The sequence below is a fragment of the Ostrea edulis genome, chromosome 2 (assembly GCF_947568905.1).
Source record: "Ostrea edulis chromosome 2, xbOstEdul1.1, whole genome shotgun sequence".
Classification (NCBI taxonomy): Eukaryota; Metazoa; Mollusca; class Bivalvia; order Ostreida; family Ostreidae; genus Ostrea; species Ostrea edulis.
Window position 1 is genome coordinate 89,678,214 of NC_079165.1, and position 17,618 is coordinate 89,695,831.

Genomic DNA, 17,618 nt, shown 5'->3' on the forward strand with positions numbered 1-17,618 from the left:
GTATGATTACCAAAAGTGGAATGCCAAGTTATAATGAGCCTTACAAACAAAGACAATGAAGATCTTCGATTTACGACGCAGAAAATCTGCGCACGTTTGAGACCTTATATCGCCGAATTGTTGCATTGCCGTGTAAGAATTTCATATCAAAATTGTTCCCGCTATACCTGTGTCCAAACTTACAATCCAATATTCATTAAATCCCCATGCGAACCCCAAAACTCAAAGCTTCAATTGTTGACGTAGCCATGACTTTGACCTTGCTACCCAGACCTGTCACCTTCATAGGAAGTATGAAAATGAAAGTTGTAATTGTGCTGTTTTACAATATCCATAACGTTTTTTTTTTTACATGTGTTTATCATTAACTCTGACTTTAATTTGACACATGAATACAACTGATAACTCACGAACGATAGTCCTATCTAGCAAAGATAAGAATTTGATGGGAAACGTCTTTATGATGAATGTTTGGACATAAAAATAGTAGGAAAATGTATATAAAAAAGAAATTCAGCGATATAAGGTTTTCTCTGCGATATAAATAGAAGGTTTTTACGAGGGGTGGATCTGTAGCTCTCTGATCTGTCCCAATATTTCCCCAGAGAACTACATATATGCAGCTATATAGACATGTATTTTAATTTGTACATGGAAAGAATTATGAACAAAAATGATTTAGTCTTTTCAGGCGTGTGACTTCCAATATCTGTTTTCAATGGATATTTTCACCAAAACATCTACCGAAGAAGCCATCCAGAAAACGTAGATTTTCCGTGTCCATTACTTGGGGTGTTTCTGTATGCATTAGTAGTGGTATACACGCGGATGAATACAACATCTCCTTTATTGACATGCGTAAGAACGTTTCCGCTGACGGATCCATCGTCTCCATTAATGGCGCGAAAATGAGTGGACCCATATTCAACGTTGTTGATCATCAGCTGCGTGGAACGTTGAGATTCATGTAATCGTACGACCCAAATAAATACGTACACTCCATCTCTTGGGACAATAAATACATCGTCAAACCCATTATATCCATTGCCAACATTTGTGACGACATTATCAAATACCAGAATATGGTTGCCGTTCGGGGCCTTTTCCGAGGTTGACGTCCTGGCATAAAAAGCGACGAGTTGGTGTGATTCATGGGGAGTTTCAGGAGGGCGCTCTACAAGAAAAAGTGTTTTGTAAGTACGAAAAATAGACCATTCGTTTGTATTATACAGTACATTGTATATCCATTTGTCACAATTACAGACCACGGCAGTGCTGGCGTTCTTACACCTTCCACGTTGACTAGGCTGATATCCAGAAATTTAACCAAATTTACACAAACATATTATCAAGTGTATCCCAACATAAATACGAAATCGTGTGTATTATGTCAATGAAATATATCTTTTCTGATATTCAATTTTCATTTCTATCTTGGAATCCAGATAAAAGTGTAAAAATAAAAGTTGATGATTTCGATCATCATCTTGTCAGAATCAGCATTCTGTGCACAATATTGTCGGAGGTCTTATTTGTGTTATAGGTCAGAATGTTCGTATTTTTGCGACAATTTGTCTGTGGTTGCGCACACTATAGAAACAATTCCAAAACAACTTGTATGATTAGTTGTATCTTGTTTAACGTCTCTCTCGAGAATTTTTCACTCATGTGCAGACGTCACCAAGATCGTTGAAGGGCTTTAAATTCAGGGCTTTGCTCGGCACATACAGCCAATGAGCAGTGAGCGTTCTTTAGCGTGCCACATCTACTGTGACATCCGTTTTAAGGTCATCTCCGAGAACCCGTGTCATTCACACCTGATGCCGAGTGTTTGGCCATGGAACTGTCACTACCTGTTTTAACGACTTAAGTTTGTCGCGGCAGGGATTCGAACCTCGGCTTTCCGCATGCGGGGCGAACGCTCTAACCTCTAGACCACTGCGGCGATTAAAACAACTGGTAAGCCAGTGTGCAATGGAAATAATGTTCAACAGAATAATACCGATTTCTAGCATTTTGTTTTTGTCCGCCTTTGTGTGTTCTTTGTTCAACATTTTCATTGTTTCCTCTCCAATACCACAAGATTAATTCTTATAAGTCGGTAGTACAGGGTATATACTAGCAGTACATGTATTTATGGGTGAAGGGGAACAAAACGTTTGAATTTCACAGCCCCTGTCCCTTTGAGGGATAAGCATCGGGACCAAAACCTGAAACAAGAGGTCCATCGCTCAACCGAGTCAGCCGTCGTAAATTTAAAAGATTTTTTCAATCTTTATTCCCATGAAAAATGTTTAATCCCATACTGTAGCTCCAAAGGGTCACAACGTAACTGAACTTGAATTCACACAATATAAGGAGAGGGCGTTCTAAGTTTTAAGAACTTGTGCTCAATCCGTTTGTTATAACATCAAGACAATAAAATATGTTCAAATCAAGGATTCCTCAATACAATTATGATTAAGGGCAAAGTCACAAGGTCAGATACCATGGTATCAAACGAAAGACATTTATGTACAAAATATAAAAGCTTTTAAAAATAATTTTGGATATATTTAAGGTTAGTTTTTTTCAGAAGGTCAAATTCCATGGTAAATGTCATAAACCTAAATACTTTGGTACCATTAAAAAGGTTATGTCACAAGGAATGCACACATCAAATACGAGAACCCCATCACTCACCATTCAAAAGTCATGAGCAAGGTTAAAGATTTCGACAGAAAGACAGACGGAACAAAACCAATATCCCCCGCCAGTAGTCATGGGAGCATATTAAAGCCACACAATTTAAACATTTTAAAATTTACATCTTTAAGAAAGCTTTCACATAAGTTTTGTCTTTTCTGGCCCAGTGGGTCTTGAGAAGAAGATTCTTAAAAGATAACACCATATTTTCACTATACCACAGGACTGAGCCCCCCCCCCCCCCCCCCCCCCCCCGATTGAGCATTAAAAAGATTGAGCGTTTTCGACGGCCACTTTGAAATGTTGCCAATTTTGAAAATTTCGAGAGTTTACTACTTTATTCGCCAACCTGAACTACCCATACATACTAACGAAATTGGACGCACTCTTGGCAGTCATTTTGAAAATGCTGGCGGACATCTAAAAAATTTCAAGTACGATAAAAATTTGAAACCCCATCCCCTTTTGATACCCCCAATACAGACTTTCCCTTCCACACATTGCAAAACTTAAAAGGTATAGTAAAGGTAATTTTGTTCAAATTTCTTCAAAGAATTAAAATGGGTTCTAATTAATTTTTACAAATCATTTTCTGTATCTTATAACAATTTTATGCATTTGTCTACTTTTATTTCCAAGTAATCTTCAAATAACGTCCGCTGAATTTTGCTTTCTGGACAAAAATTCAATCAATGAAAAACGTAAGAAAGTGACAGGAAAATATCAGTAGTTCAGAGAGGATAGATGTTAAATAATTGCAGTCTTGCATTCATATTATGCCAATGCATGTTAATTAATATCAAACATTTTCAAGATATTTTTAGCAAATGTTTATTAATGATTTTAAGCGGAAGTAGCGGTATTTCAGTCATATACTGACTTGTAGTTAAATCAATATTCGGTTTTTAAATATTTAGGTGATCGTGTAGACTTGAAACAAGCTCAACAGACCCTTTTATCGAACACGACGACGACGGGTTTTGTTTTGTGTGTCAGAGGATTTGTGATCTCCCGACGATATTTTGCATCATCAAAATTGGTACCGTATAAGTTTTACATCATTTAGCAAATGAAAAGAAATCTACAAAACAATTTTTGGGAAATTGAAGAAAAAAATTTAAATGATAAAGATTAAATAATCAAACAATCTTTCACCTATTTGTAAACTGGTGTCTCGGGATGCATTAAATGACTTTCCATTGAATCCATTGAACGCTGTACACGTGTATATCCCAGTTTGCGACTCCTGCAGATTGGTCAGTTGAAGGTCGCCATTATTAGATGCTAATTTCGTGGCATTGTCGCTGGGATCCGCCCGGAATGTCCACACATACTTATTGATGTTCCTGTCTCCACGGTAGGTTCGTGGACGCGGATTACCATCAGCTTCACAGATCAAGGTCACATCAGAACCAACAGGATACTGTTTATTTCCTGCATTTCGAAGCCATATTGTGGGAACTCTAACCTTATCTAAAAGTAAATATTTACATCGGTGTTAGAAGAATTTTGACCCGGGGCTCAATTTATTGACCCCTGGTTCAGTTTACACGGTTGAAAATTGAGACCAAAAGTCGTGAATTATACCCCGTCATTTTTCAATAGCTTGGTATTTTTTTCTTTCAGCACTTACGATGACCTGAACACATTGGAAATTGACCCTGTTAAATATTAATCCAGCGACTACAGAGTTTTGCCCTTTCTCCGTCTGGACGTTGTTATACATGATTTATATGCTTTTTTCTAAAATAATAAATGTATGGAAATCAAGACCGAGTATAGGGATTGTTGATCAGTTCACAGTCCTATGATTGAGGCCACGGTCGTCTCATCATCGGAACTTCACGATTAATTAATCAATGCCTGCTGACCTTACGTGGGGATCCGGGTTAGAATAGGTCCTCAGTACCCCTTGCTTGTCCCAAGAGGGAACTAAATAAGGTGGTCTTTCGGATGAGACCACAAAAATCGAGGTCCCGTGTCACCAGTGGCGGATTTAAAGGGTGTGCAGCCTAAAATTTTCAAATCTAAGGTAAATCGTGGTCTCTTGTTTAGAAAAATATAAACGATAAAACAAGCAATAATTTCTTCCACTTTTGGAGAAAAAAATAACAAAATCTTTTGATTTATTGAATTACTTTTATTGGAAAAACTTACATTTCCCCCCAAATCCCTTAATTTGCCAATCTCTACCCAGAGTTATCTTTCCTTACACTCACATACACCTCTGTCTCAAGGGTTTTACAAGATTTTTGTAAAATGGCACGTATGCTCAAGTAAAGTATGGTTTTGACTTCAGTTACGAAAATATACGTAAATAAATAAATAGTGAGCAGATGTCAAGTCTTTTTGTGACAGAAGAAGCATTGATTTGGGTTGAAACGTGATATTGGGTGGTTCTATTGCACCAGGCCTAAACAAAGGTACATGAAGAATATATAGTAATGGAAAAAAAATCTACATAGTTGCTTGTCCTACATTTTCCCGATATTTTATAAAATAGTTCTTAGTTTTATTAGCCGTAAAAAAAAGTGGATTTACATGTGGAATAACATGGCTTATTTTGAGACGTTAACAGAGGTGCAAGTGAAAGCAAGGAACGACAACCCTGGGTAGAGATTGTTAATTTACTTTTGATGATTTGGGATTTTTCATGTCTGAGTCGGCTTCTAAGAATGGAAAGTTATTTTTGATTATTTGAAAAACTTCTGGATTTTTAGGGTTATGTGTTGAAACGTATGGTATGGATTTTTTTTTTACCGTAAGAAGTTCCTTTCTTTCATGTGATTTTGCTTTGATAATTTCATTTTCAATGACTTCCCTAGGATAACGTCTTTGTCAGAGTATTTTTTTTTTTTATTCCGCAAGACTTTCTCTGTCTGATATTATTGTGCATAGACTTCTTGCTATGGAATAACATTTCTGGTATGCTTGGGTGACACGAATCAAATGACAGACATTGATTGGTATCTGTTATTTTGTAGGAAACATCGATGATGTTACGTTCTTTTTTTCATTACTATAACGACAAGGAATGGTAACATGCACTCACCCCCTCCCCTCCACACACCCACAAGATCGATCCTCAAGTGATGTCGTAGGTTTTTGCAAAAATCTTTATTAAATCAAACTTGCGCATGATAGAAATGTATATACATTTACTCTTTAATCCTGTGATAAAATGCATTAGAGAATTTTGAATGATATTTGCCTATAACTGCTATGGCATGTCAAACGTTGCAATATTTGATCTTTTCCATTTGCATTGTATAATTATCCATTTGTATTCTATATTTTCCATTTGCATGTATAATTTTTCATTTGCATTGTATAATTTCCATTTGTATTGTATGTTTTTCCATTTGTATTCTATATTTTCCATTTGCATTGTATAATTATCCATTTGTATTCTATATTTTCCATTTGCATATATAATTTTTCATTTGCATTGTATAATTTCCATTTGTATTGTATGTTTTTCCATTTGTATTCTATATTTTCCATTTGTATTGTATAATTTTCCATTTGTATTCTATATTTTCCATTTGTATTATATAACTTTTTCGTTTGCATTGTATAATTTCCATTTGCATTGCAAAATCTTTCATTTGTATTGCATCCGAGGGATTGTTTATTTTGATTTGTTACGAAGGATTTCATTAGTTAAGGTCCCACTTATATTTAGCCGTCACCAGCTGCAGGTGACGTACCACAAATAGACTTACTATGCTACATGTACGGGCACAGTGGCTCTTTAACGTGTCAACGCCTGTCGCAACACGGGATGTCTGCTTTTAAGGTCACATTATTCGAAAGATCCGTGATTCTCACTTTTAGATAGCAATACATATGGGAAAGTATTAACTATATTTACGTCTAATGTTTGATGCAGCCATGACACGAGTAGTACTCGAACATGCGACTTCACGGTTACGAACCAAAGGGTATATCACTGAATTACCGCGATCGGTTCCATATAAGGACTAGTTGAACATACATGTAGCTAGCAATGAGGAATCTTGCGCCGGGAGACCCCCTCCCTCCCTTCACAAATATGATATTTTGTATATAGATGTCGAAAAAAGCATGCATGTACGTTTTATTTTGTCAGAACGCACTTGTTCCAGGGGCGGATCAAAGAATTGCTGTTACGGGGGCGCCACTTTATGAAGCAGGGGGTCTGGGGTCGGCCCCTAGTGGGTCCAGGGCCAAGCTCTGGTAGGTGTTCAGGGGCCAAAGCCCCCGGAAGCTCCTGGATTTGACAGATTTTACAGGGCTTGAAATGTGTCATTTTTAATATTTAGTGAAATTAGTAAAATGACGCAAATTTTAAGGGTTTCTGGAAAAATTAAGTTCTCTCAATAAAGTAATTCAAGAAATCAAAAGATTTTGTCATTTATTTCTCCGGGAATGGAAGAAATTATTGCTTCTTTTATCGTTTAATATATTTTTCACTAAACAAGATACCAAGATTTACCTTAAATTTGAAAATTTATGGGGGGAGGGCGGCTGCGCCCCCCTTAAATTCGCCACTGACTCCCCCCCCCCCTCTTCCAACAAGGATTTGCACTGGACTCACTAGGGATCTTAAGACAGTCCCCAGACATCAAGCAGTTTACTGCATCCTTTCGCTCAGAATTATCTAGATCAGCCAGTGGTTAAATAGGAGACTAGTTTGTGTAATAGTGTTTATTAATTGATTTAAATTAATAAATCTACACAAATTTGTATATAGATTTCAAATGAAACATTATCTGAATAACCACTACATTGAGATGTGTTTTATGCTCATCCAAGTAGAACAGGCAGTACCTGTTCTGATTTATTGAATTTTGCCTTAGGTCATTATAATCAAACTTTTGTAAATAGGTTTGAAAGTGTTCGAAGTTCCTATTGGTTTTAGTGTTGTTAGCTGGTGTTTTATTGGTCAGTTCTTTTTCCCTCCAAAAGTTCTTGGTGGTGTTCAGTCATTCTTTGTCAAGTTGGTTTATAGAGAAGTTGGTAAAAATATATGACAGATATTTGACTGTTGACTGATCATTTCTTTAACAAGGTAAGCTTATTTTATAACTTTAATATTATTTCTAATTTGCAGTAAACGTAATAATTTGGTAGATTTAATTCCATAGCACTTGCACAGTGAGAATGATATTTTGTGAGGCATAAATCAGTTAGCTTGAAATAAGTTAAATTTATGTGTTTCACAGATTTGGTATATTTTTAAATACATGCTTGATATTTTTATGATGCAAGTTTATTTATGTAAACTTCATAATTTACAGTCAATCTCCATGGACATTTTTGTTAAATGAGGGATTATTGCCACATCACTTATTCCCATAGAATGGTATGATTGTGTTCATGACATATTCTATGATTATAATGAATGTCTGTATAGTCATTATAGAAAATCATAAATATATAGTATCAGTGTTTTTAAGCTTTTATAATATCATGGTAACATATATTTCAAAGAAGTAATTTGTGTAAATAAGTAATACTTTGATGTATATGATTGTAAATATAATTATTTGTTTGATATGTTTCAGAGTGTCATACACATACACATACATATATATCTAAAGCTTAGATTCTGGCAATAAAATGGAGGTGATCGATATCTAAGAAACCATACAGGACTTTGTTGTTTAATTCGACATAAACCCTGTTACATTTTAATATGCTGATCACAATGGGTGGTGGGGGGGGGGGGGGTGGTGGGGGTGGGGGGGGGGGGGGGGGTGGTGGGGGTGGGGGGGGGGGTACGCCATTACACTTAGCAAATACGGTACATTCCTGCGAAACGTGGCTCCTGAACTTTACCTCTTCAACATCTCTCGCATTACCAAATTCGATAAACGATAACTTAACATTAATCCAATGAATAGTTGTAACAAACCAAACTCGATGTTAACAATTGGTGGGGACCCAAGAGCCGAATTAAGTCCTCCGAATCTACTGAATTCTGACTAAATAAAAATGTACATGCTTTTCGGACAGTTCTATTATTTAAAAAATGATCAGGGTGGGGGTGGAGGGATTCGCCATTACTAGAGCTAACTACGTATTTTAAAAAATAACTTGTCCTGCATGCATGACCTGGTCGCGGTAGCTCAGTATATCGCTTGGTTTGTGGGTGAGAGGTCGTGAGTTCGAGAACCGTTATACTGTCATTGCCGCATCAAACCTAAGACATAAACAAAGACAGTGATTGCTCCTTTGCCAAACACTCGGCATTTAAAATTGAGAATCACGGGTGTTTCCGTAATTACCTTAACAACAGATATTCCGTATCGCTGCACAGGCGTTGACACGATATAGAACCGTCATTGCTACGGCCCTGTGTGTTAAGGACGTCTACATTTGTGGTACATCAGTGACGTTAACTAATGAAATCCTTCGTAACAAATCAAAATAAACATTCCCTGGATACAATACAAATGAAAAATTATACAATGCAAATGGAAAATATAGAATACAAATGGAAAATTATACAAGACAAATGGAGAAGATCAAATATTGCAACGTTTGACATGCCATAAACTGCAAAGACCGAATCACTAAATTTATTAGGCGTATGAACACCGTAGAACATGTCGTCTGCATCTCGGCCCACAAGAACGCTTCAACCGGTGATTTTGTAATAATAATAGTAGGGGTCTTATGCCATACAACTTCCTAATAAAATTATTCTTACCCCTTATTTGGGGATGATATGGTACAAGACCCCTACTATTATTATTACTGACTACCATGCAGTTCCTGTGCTCGGCCACACGTGTGCCGATTGAAAACAAAGCTTTGTTGTCCATTCCCGTCTCACTCGATGCCAGTAAATTGATCTTACCTCTAATATGGGGTTAATATCACCGAACCTACACAAGAAATTAACCCAAGTGCAGGATTTTTCAACAATTCTCTTTCAGTAATTGTACTTTCAGTTTCTCGATGTGACAACATGGCCAACTAGAATTGGACTATTAATTTTTTAAGTATTGTGCACTCTTTTCTTTTACGTAATGACATCACGTTTTGCCTTCCACGGCTGTTCCATTAATCGCTACTTACCCAATTAATTAGACGGGAGATTCAAGATATAAATGAAAAATGCACACATCAAAAAAGTTTTTAAAATGTAAATATAAGCAATGAATTATTATTTTTTGAAAGATGTAGTTTCATGACTGCAACAGTGTGTGCATACAAATTTTCATAACACGCTAATGCGCGTTATCCAATTTATATGGACACACCGTTGCAATTATGAAACTACATCTTTCAAAAAATAATAATTCATTGCTTAAATATCTTTCAGAGGAATTTTATTCACTGAATAAAAAAGTTGGTAAACTATTGATATTAAAAAATGTATTATATTTTCCACACAGATAAATCAATTATTTATAATTTTAAAAATGGAATCAAGGGCAATAACTCCTATACTGATTCCCTCTACTGTATATCATTATATAATGATTTCCCAATATCCACAATTAATTTATGCATATTCATAAATCAGCATTAAAAAAACCTGTTGATATCAAAACAATTGTCATTTTAACAAGTAGATATCTACATTTGTTATTCTGCTTAACCTCTATAAATAAATTATCATTAATCATTTATTTCTCATTGTTGCATGCAAGGTGAAGATAACGAACAGTGATCAATCTCATATGTGTAAATGTGTTTTTATTTCTGCGATCAAGTATGACAGACCACGTGTGTGTGTTTATAACTGACCACTGGACTTCCCTATACTTGCTTAACCAATACTAATACTCACTCACTTTCCCGCTTTTACTAACCCAGGGCCCGCACTCTCGGCGCTACCCTTGAAGAGAACAGACGTAGAAGCTCTTTAGCTACGATTATCCATATTCTTAATGCTGGAGATATACGTACCGGTGTTGGGTAATTATTAATTATAATCTAAATTATATGTAATTGTGATAGTCATTGCCATATTTAAAACGTTTTTCTAATAATTTATTTTATTTCAGGTTTTCATATAATAGTTTTTAAAAATAAAACATATAGCCCTCAAACTGACTGCTCTCTGTCGATCTGGGTACAACTACTTCTGTTTTTGTATGTCTGACATCTTTATAAAGCTGGCAACATGCACATTTTCTTTGGTTATCAATTAAATTGAACTACATTGAGTGGAAATCACTAGTTTTTTTATTACCATTTCTAACCATTAATATTGATAAACCACACGAAAGTGGAGCTTCCTGAAGGTATGAGACATGCATGTAAAATAATTTAAGAAAAAAAAAATCATTGTTGGAAAACAAACACAAAGACTTGAACTGCGACACTCTATGCCAGCATACTGCTTAAGCGCTTCATGAAAAGTGTGCAGGCGTGAAGCGTTGCTGATCATATCCTCAAGTATTTCCAAAACTGAAATTTACTTTTTATATTTACATTTTACTTACATTTATGTTGAAATATTACCAGCCTTTGACGTTATCAAGATTCATACACAAATTCATGAGGAAATTAATATCATTCCATTGTTAAAGATATCGAAGGTAAAATCTATGGAAATGAAAATATTTGATTTTGGCGGACACAGAAAATAGATTCATATATATGAGCTTGAAGAGGACACATTGTCTCAACACTTACAATAGACATTGACTCTTTGAGATTCTTGGTTAGGTTTGTTTTGGTCAGGCTGAGTTGTTAACAGCTCATTGTCTACGGAACACCGCCACACCGACTGGTCATCATCACTGGACATGTTGTGTTCGATGGAACTAGTCACGTTGTACACACACACCTTAGGCTGTACCTGTGGGTTTTCTGAAGAGTCGCCCATAGGCTGTGGTGCAATTATTCCAGACCTGTAGCGCCACCACCTGATTTTTCCCGGTGGTTTCCCAACATTAGCAGTACAGGTGAACTTTACGTTCATACCCTCCTCGATATTATCCGGAACAGGAACCGGAACTGCATAGGGCTTCTCCGCTGGAGCTACAACATTATTCTAATAAATAGCATTTGCATAGATAAAGATCATGTAAACATCATTCTCTAGGGTGTGGAGGTCACATTGATCTATACACAGTCATTCATATATACATATATATGTTGCTTGAAATATCCTTTACCTTGAACTGTGAGAGATGTCTCTGCAGTAACAACGCTTGGCCCTTGAGTTGAACTAACATAATTAACATTACATCTGTAGCTGTCTTCATCGGCACAATCCACGTTTCTCACCCTCATCACAACATTAAACGTTGTGTTATCGTCAGATGTCACATCGGGTAATTCTGACCTATCTTTGAATTTCAGACCAGACTCTGTACTTGTGAAAGCATTAGAACCACCAGAGTTGGGAGGTGCAAATGTGGCGATGCTCTCAAATCCTGTCGCTGCTGAATCTTTTTTTATTTCCCAGGAAACACGTCCTGGGTACACCACTTCATCTCCTTCTAGTGTATATGTACAACTAAAGTCTAAGGAATCTCCGACAGTGGCTCTGAGAGATGTGCCTGTCAACACTGCCACCTGTATGATAACAAAATGTCAATTTTAATTCATAGATACCTACAATGTATGAACACACACACAATGTATACAAAAGATCAAATTCTTCAATGCTTCTGCCAAGTTATGAATTGAAGCCCTGTAGCGAAGGATGTCCTTCCCCCCAGCCTGAGGAAAAAGTGAGCACTATACACCCCTCCCCATACTTATTAAGGTTTTGAAGATCAGGCAATCTTTATTATTATTGTTTGTCGGGAAAGAAGGTGTTGCACGTCTCATGTTAATTTCCCTAAAGGTGTTGCATGAAAAAAATCGAAAAAATTAAGTTATTTAAATATATGATAAAACCAATTGGAACGTATATCTTGATTCAATAATTTTTGAAAATAAGCTTAAAAGACGTGTATTGACAAAATTAGTCAAAAATATTTCGAGTTTAAATCAAGCAATAAGTGATTTGTAATGTAGTAATTAGGGCTATACGGACCGTGGATATCGGCCTGGATAGCTCGGCTGTTAGAGCACCAGACTAGTAATGCAGGGATCCCGGGTTCGGTTGATATTGAAAGACAATTTAAAAAAAAATATAATTGATCTTAAGGAGGGAGGAATGTAGTAATTAGGGCTATACGGACCGTGGATATCGGCCTGGATAGCTCAGCTGTTAGAGCACCTGACTAGTAATGAAGGGGTCCCGGGTTCGATTCCCGATCCAGCCTAAGATTTTCTCCTCTCTTTCAATACTACAATATGATTTATAGCGTTAAAGTGGAATTTCAGAAAAACTACCTCCGTGAAACAAAATAAATTTAGCATGAACATGCTCTTCGAGTTTTCCTCTTAAAAAAAACTCGCTTTGAAATTTTGTTTCACGAGGGCATTTTTTTTTGTAAATTTACAAAAATCGAAACGACTTCACTGGTATTATTTTCAACTTCACCTGTACGTTATTTTTCCCTAGTAATGTATGGTCTACTGCGTGGTTCAGTGGGTAAGGTCGTTGACTCTTACATATAAAGATGTAATCTATCTTTAAAACGACCGGGTTCGACTCCCTCACGAACACATTTTTTTTTTCATATTACGTTTTCCATCTAGATTTTTTTTCTTAATTGAAACACGCTTCTAGTTTTTATAAATGTTTCTAGTCAAATCTCTGCTTATTACCATGTGCCGAGTTTGAAATAAACTTCCAACCTGGACACTGTTTAGTTTGTGAATAGGACTCAACAAACACGCCGAATACAGCATGCAATACCTGTGTTTTAACAGTCAAGGTTGCTAACGTGAACTTGTATGTTTTTTTAATGAAAGTTGTTGACAAAGGCATGGCACCTTTTACGAAAAACCGTTGTGAACTATGCAAACTATGCAAAGCTTCGGAAGAAAAACTTTAAGACCAAACAAGGTTAAACAGTTTGAGTTTATATGTATTCCAGCAGAAAATTGCTATGTATATATTGAATCAATTTTTACAGGTGCATGTACTTTGAATAATGTTGAACTTTATTGATGCGTATTAAATTCCCATATTTTGTTTTGTGGTCAGAGTCATGTACAGTTGCCAATTGTTGGTTGTAGAAAATAATACATAAGAGCTTCTGGACTGTAGGTATAGAATGTTAAATATTTGATACACTCGTAACATGTAACCGTATACATTGTATCTGATACTCAGAAAAAAAGAAGGCAATTTAATTTTCACGATATCAAAAATTATCTTTAGACTACATGTATAATGTATTGACACATAAAATATTTTAGGATTGTCCCTAGTACTGGGGAATCCTTCAGGTATTTAAATGGTAAATACGCAATGAGTATAAATATGAATGAAGGTAAGTTCTACGTCACGAGTGCTGGCACAGAGCTCCGATTAGGGAAAATTCCCGCTTCGGTGCAACACCCTCTTTAAACAATCAAATCAACTTCCAACTTCTCCGGCACCCCTTCCTGTTGTTGTTTTTTCTTCTTCCGCAAAACGATATTATGCGTCCACTGGCGGATTTACAGGGGGTCCAGGGCAAGGGCGGATCCATAGTGGGGGGCAGGGGGACCGTTCCCGTTTTCTCCACCAATTGACAAGGTATTACTAGCATATATAGATGGAAATTCCAGATCTGGCACCCAAAATGGCTGAACATTTTGGCTAATACTTGACGTTCACTTGTCTGGAAAGCCTCACCATCTGAAAGGTCTTATCTTCCTGAGTATTCATTGAGCCCACAAGGCAAGATGGATATAGCACTTTTAGTTTACATTGATTTAAGAGTCGTTTTGATAGGAAAAATAAATTTAATTGTTTAACCATATGATGAAAGGTGAAGATAACGAAGAGTGATCAATCTCATAAACCCCATAAACAATACAAAGTAGATAGTTAGCCAAAGAGGGACTCCTGGGCAAGCCAGAGGTGGGATCAGGTGTCTAGGAGGAGTAAACATCCCCTGTCGACCAGTCACACCCACCGTGAACCCTATATCCTGATCAGGTAAATGGAGTTATCTGTAGTCAAAATCAGTGTGCCAAGAATGGTCTAACAATCGGTATGAAACACACCAGACAGCATTTGACCCAATGATAGGTTGATATGATTGAATAATTCAAAACATGACTATTTTGGCCATCTATGTTTCATTCTTAATTCACATAAACAAATAACTACATGGTGAAGAGATAGTTTTGCAATTATATATACATTTAGTGTTGTTCATGCCAAGGCGTACATATAATACAATATTCAAAGCCAGAATATACAATGCATTGTTATTGCACATTACTGGTTTACAACAAACTCTCATTAAAACACCCTTTTCCTCCAAATACTTGTAGATCAAAACCAAAAAAAACAAAACAAAATCAATCATACTTCAAAGTGTACGCAACATTGAAGAAATGGCTGTGAGTGGGAATAGGGCATTGTTCGAATGAGAGTACCAAAGCCCCGGATGTTTAATCTGAAGGTTCCTTACTCAACATAAAACAGATATATTTAAACGTCTAGGAGCTACGTGATTTGCCAAAATCAAGATAAAATTATTTTGAATTGAAAGAAAATATTATAAGTGTTTGAATTAATTGTCGGGATGAGAAATTATTGCACAAAATTGAGAAATGACCGAGGAACTAACGTGGTAGGGGTTATATTTCAAAGGAAGGGAGCACTGCGTATTTAAAGAAGAATGTTTTTTACTATGATAATAAAAACAACAGGACCCTTTTCGTAATGTTTTCATTTCATAAGCGTTTGGAATGGACTTAAGTTGATGGGTATCTGTCTAAAATCAATATACATATGTAGTGAAATAACGAGAGGGCGATATGGAAAATGGATTGGTACTCTTGAATAATCTTAACTTGCTCAACACAGATACATTTATTGGCAGGATTCCAAGTGGTCACTTACCCGGATAGTATAACGTTGATAAAAATAAAACATAGGATATCCTTTGAAATAACTCCATGTCTATTACTGATGATGTTGCTTTTAACGCTATCCTTTACACAAACTATTCATTTAGCAATGGAATGTTTTCAAAAGACGACAACCATATTGAGTCACTTCCATAATCCCGTCATGCATTGCGATATGTGACTTAAAACCTACACGAGCGATTCGCGAGTGCAGTAGGAGGCGGGTCTTACCTCACTGCTGTCACATTAAACAACCTGCAGTTTTATTTTTGCAATGAAAGACCTCGTAAACTATAACTCACATTCGTAAACTAGATTTTACAATTTAAAATCCTTGATAACAGCAGTTTAGTTTGTTAATCATAGATATGTTAAAACTCACAAAAATTATCTTTTCAATATGGTTCAAAACAACAACAGCAAAATGACTGAAACTGGTAGACGTTCAGAAAGCAGGAGCACAAAGCTAAAACGAATGTGAGAACGACAGTTTAAAGACAATGTGCTTAGAAAAATATGTATTTGAGAATTGAAAAACACAACAGAACCCTAGTTTCAATATTCCAGATCACCCATCTTTTAAAATAAGGAATCAATGTCGTCATATTTTGAAAAACCTATATCCAAGATTAAAATTCCATTCAGTGTTAATCCAAGCTTCATCATTTCTGATTGCACCTTTTTTGAAAAATAATCCTTTTGGATTACTGTGAATTTGCGATTTTTGCAACAAAGTGCCAAAACAAACATAGATGACATCGCTTCTGGTGTGTTCAAAGGGACGGATTTAAATGTTTGGGTTGTGTGGTTTTATTTGATATGTGTATGAGACCAAAGTTTAAAAAAAACAACCCAACACTGAGTCTTGAGTCTGCACATAAAGCAATGATTGATAACTGACAAAAGAAACGGGGTAGATAGCATGTTCTTATTATTAGACTTAGAGGGGAAATAGGCCAACAGGACGCAATGCTTATTACTAGACTTAGAGGGGAAATAGGCCAACAGGACGCAATGCTTATTTAAGCTACTTTGTTCATACGGGGATATATACTTAAATATTTACAGACATATTATGGTTCCAGTGGCTTAGATATGGTTCCAGTGGCATGGAGTGAAGAAAACGGAACATATACTGCATGAAGATATTCCTATAATGATCAGACTAAATTTATAGATAGGACGATCTTTTTAAAGTAGATTTGCTTTCACATTTAATTGATAATTTGATTCCTTTGTTTTACTTAAGAATATTTAAAAATATTCCATAAACCAATAATCTGGCCCCACCCTTGTCTTGGGATGATAGTTTGAACGTTGAATTTATTGAATCTGTCCTACATGGTAATGCTTTCATTGCAATGACACATTTCACCCTTGTACGATTTTGAAGGGGTCATGATTTGAACAAATCTGAATTTACCGGGTAGTTAAGAGGTGCAATGCATCGTAAACCGCTATTTGTCAGCTGAAGTAATTCTTGATTCACAACTGAGCATATTCGGTTCGATTCAATATAAAAGAATACAATATGTACCACTTACCTATTTACTTCCTTTATTTTTTCAACGACGTCTCTGACTAGCTAGAAAATATCCAATCATCACTTAATTTACTAAAACAAAGATGGAAGGGCATGATAAAAATCCAGCGTTCAGACATCCTCTTAAGTCGCTTATAGGTTTAGAAGATCAGAAAACAGGTGAGTTTTGTTTTGATTATTCCCAATAATTTGCTGTAATCATGCAATAAGTACCGGTGAGTTGTTAAACAATTATTTCCATCAAACTACAAAGTGTAGCATATGTTTTTAAGATTTGTATTTAATTTACTGATGATCTGTGATAGCATATATATAATTTCTTTCAATTTCAAGGAGAATACTTAATTAAATAGCTAAAGAACTATATGTCACTTTGATTTAGTTAAGAGTATTAGATATTATTTTAAAAAAAAAAAAGTTTTAATGATTGGAATTTCATTTTTAAAAATAGTGATGTACAGTACAGTACAAA

The 17,618-nt window shown here is 35.8% G+C and overlaps 1 protein-coding gene across 1 annotated transcript; it reads right to left on the bottom strand.

Annotated features, from left to right (window-relative positions):
- Positions 1-618: 618 nt before the first annotated feature.
- Positions 619-16,171, bottom strand: LOC125681554 (uncharacterized). The gene is made up of 5 exons (XM_048921709.2): positions 15,596-16,171; positions 11,808-12,210; positions 11,323-11,670; positions 3,841-4,158; positions 619-1,174 (listed from the first exon to the last, which is right to left on the bottom strand). Exons 1-5 carry the CDS (start codon positions 15,626-15,628, stop codon positions 741-743), a joined length of 1,536 nt encoding a protein of 511 aa, XP_048777666.2. The 5' UTR covers positions 15,629-16,171; the 3' UTR covers positions 619-740.
- Positions 16,172-17,618: the final 1,447 nt, after the last annotated feature.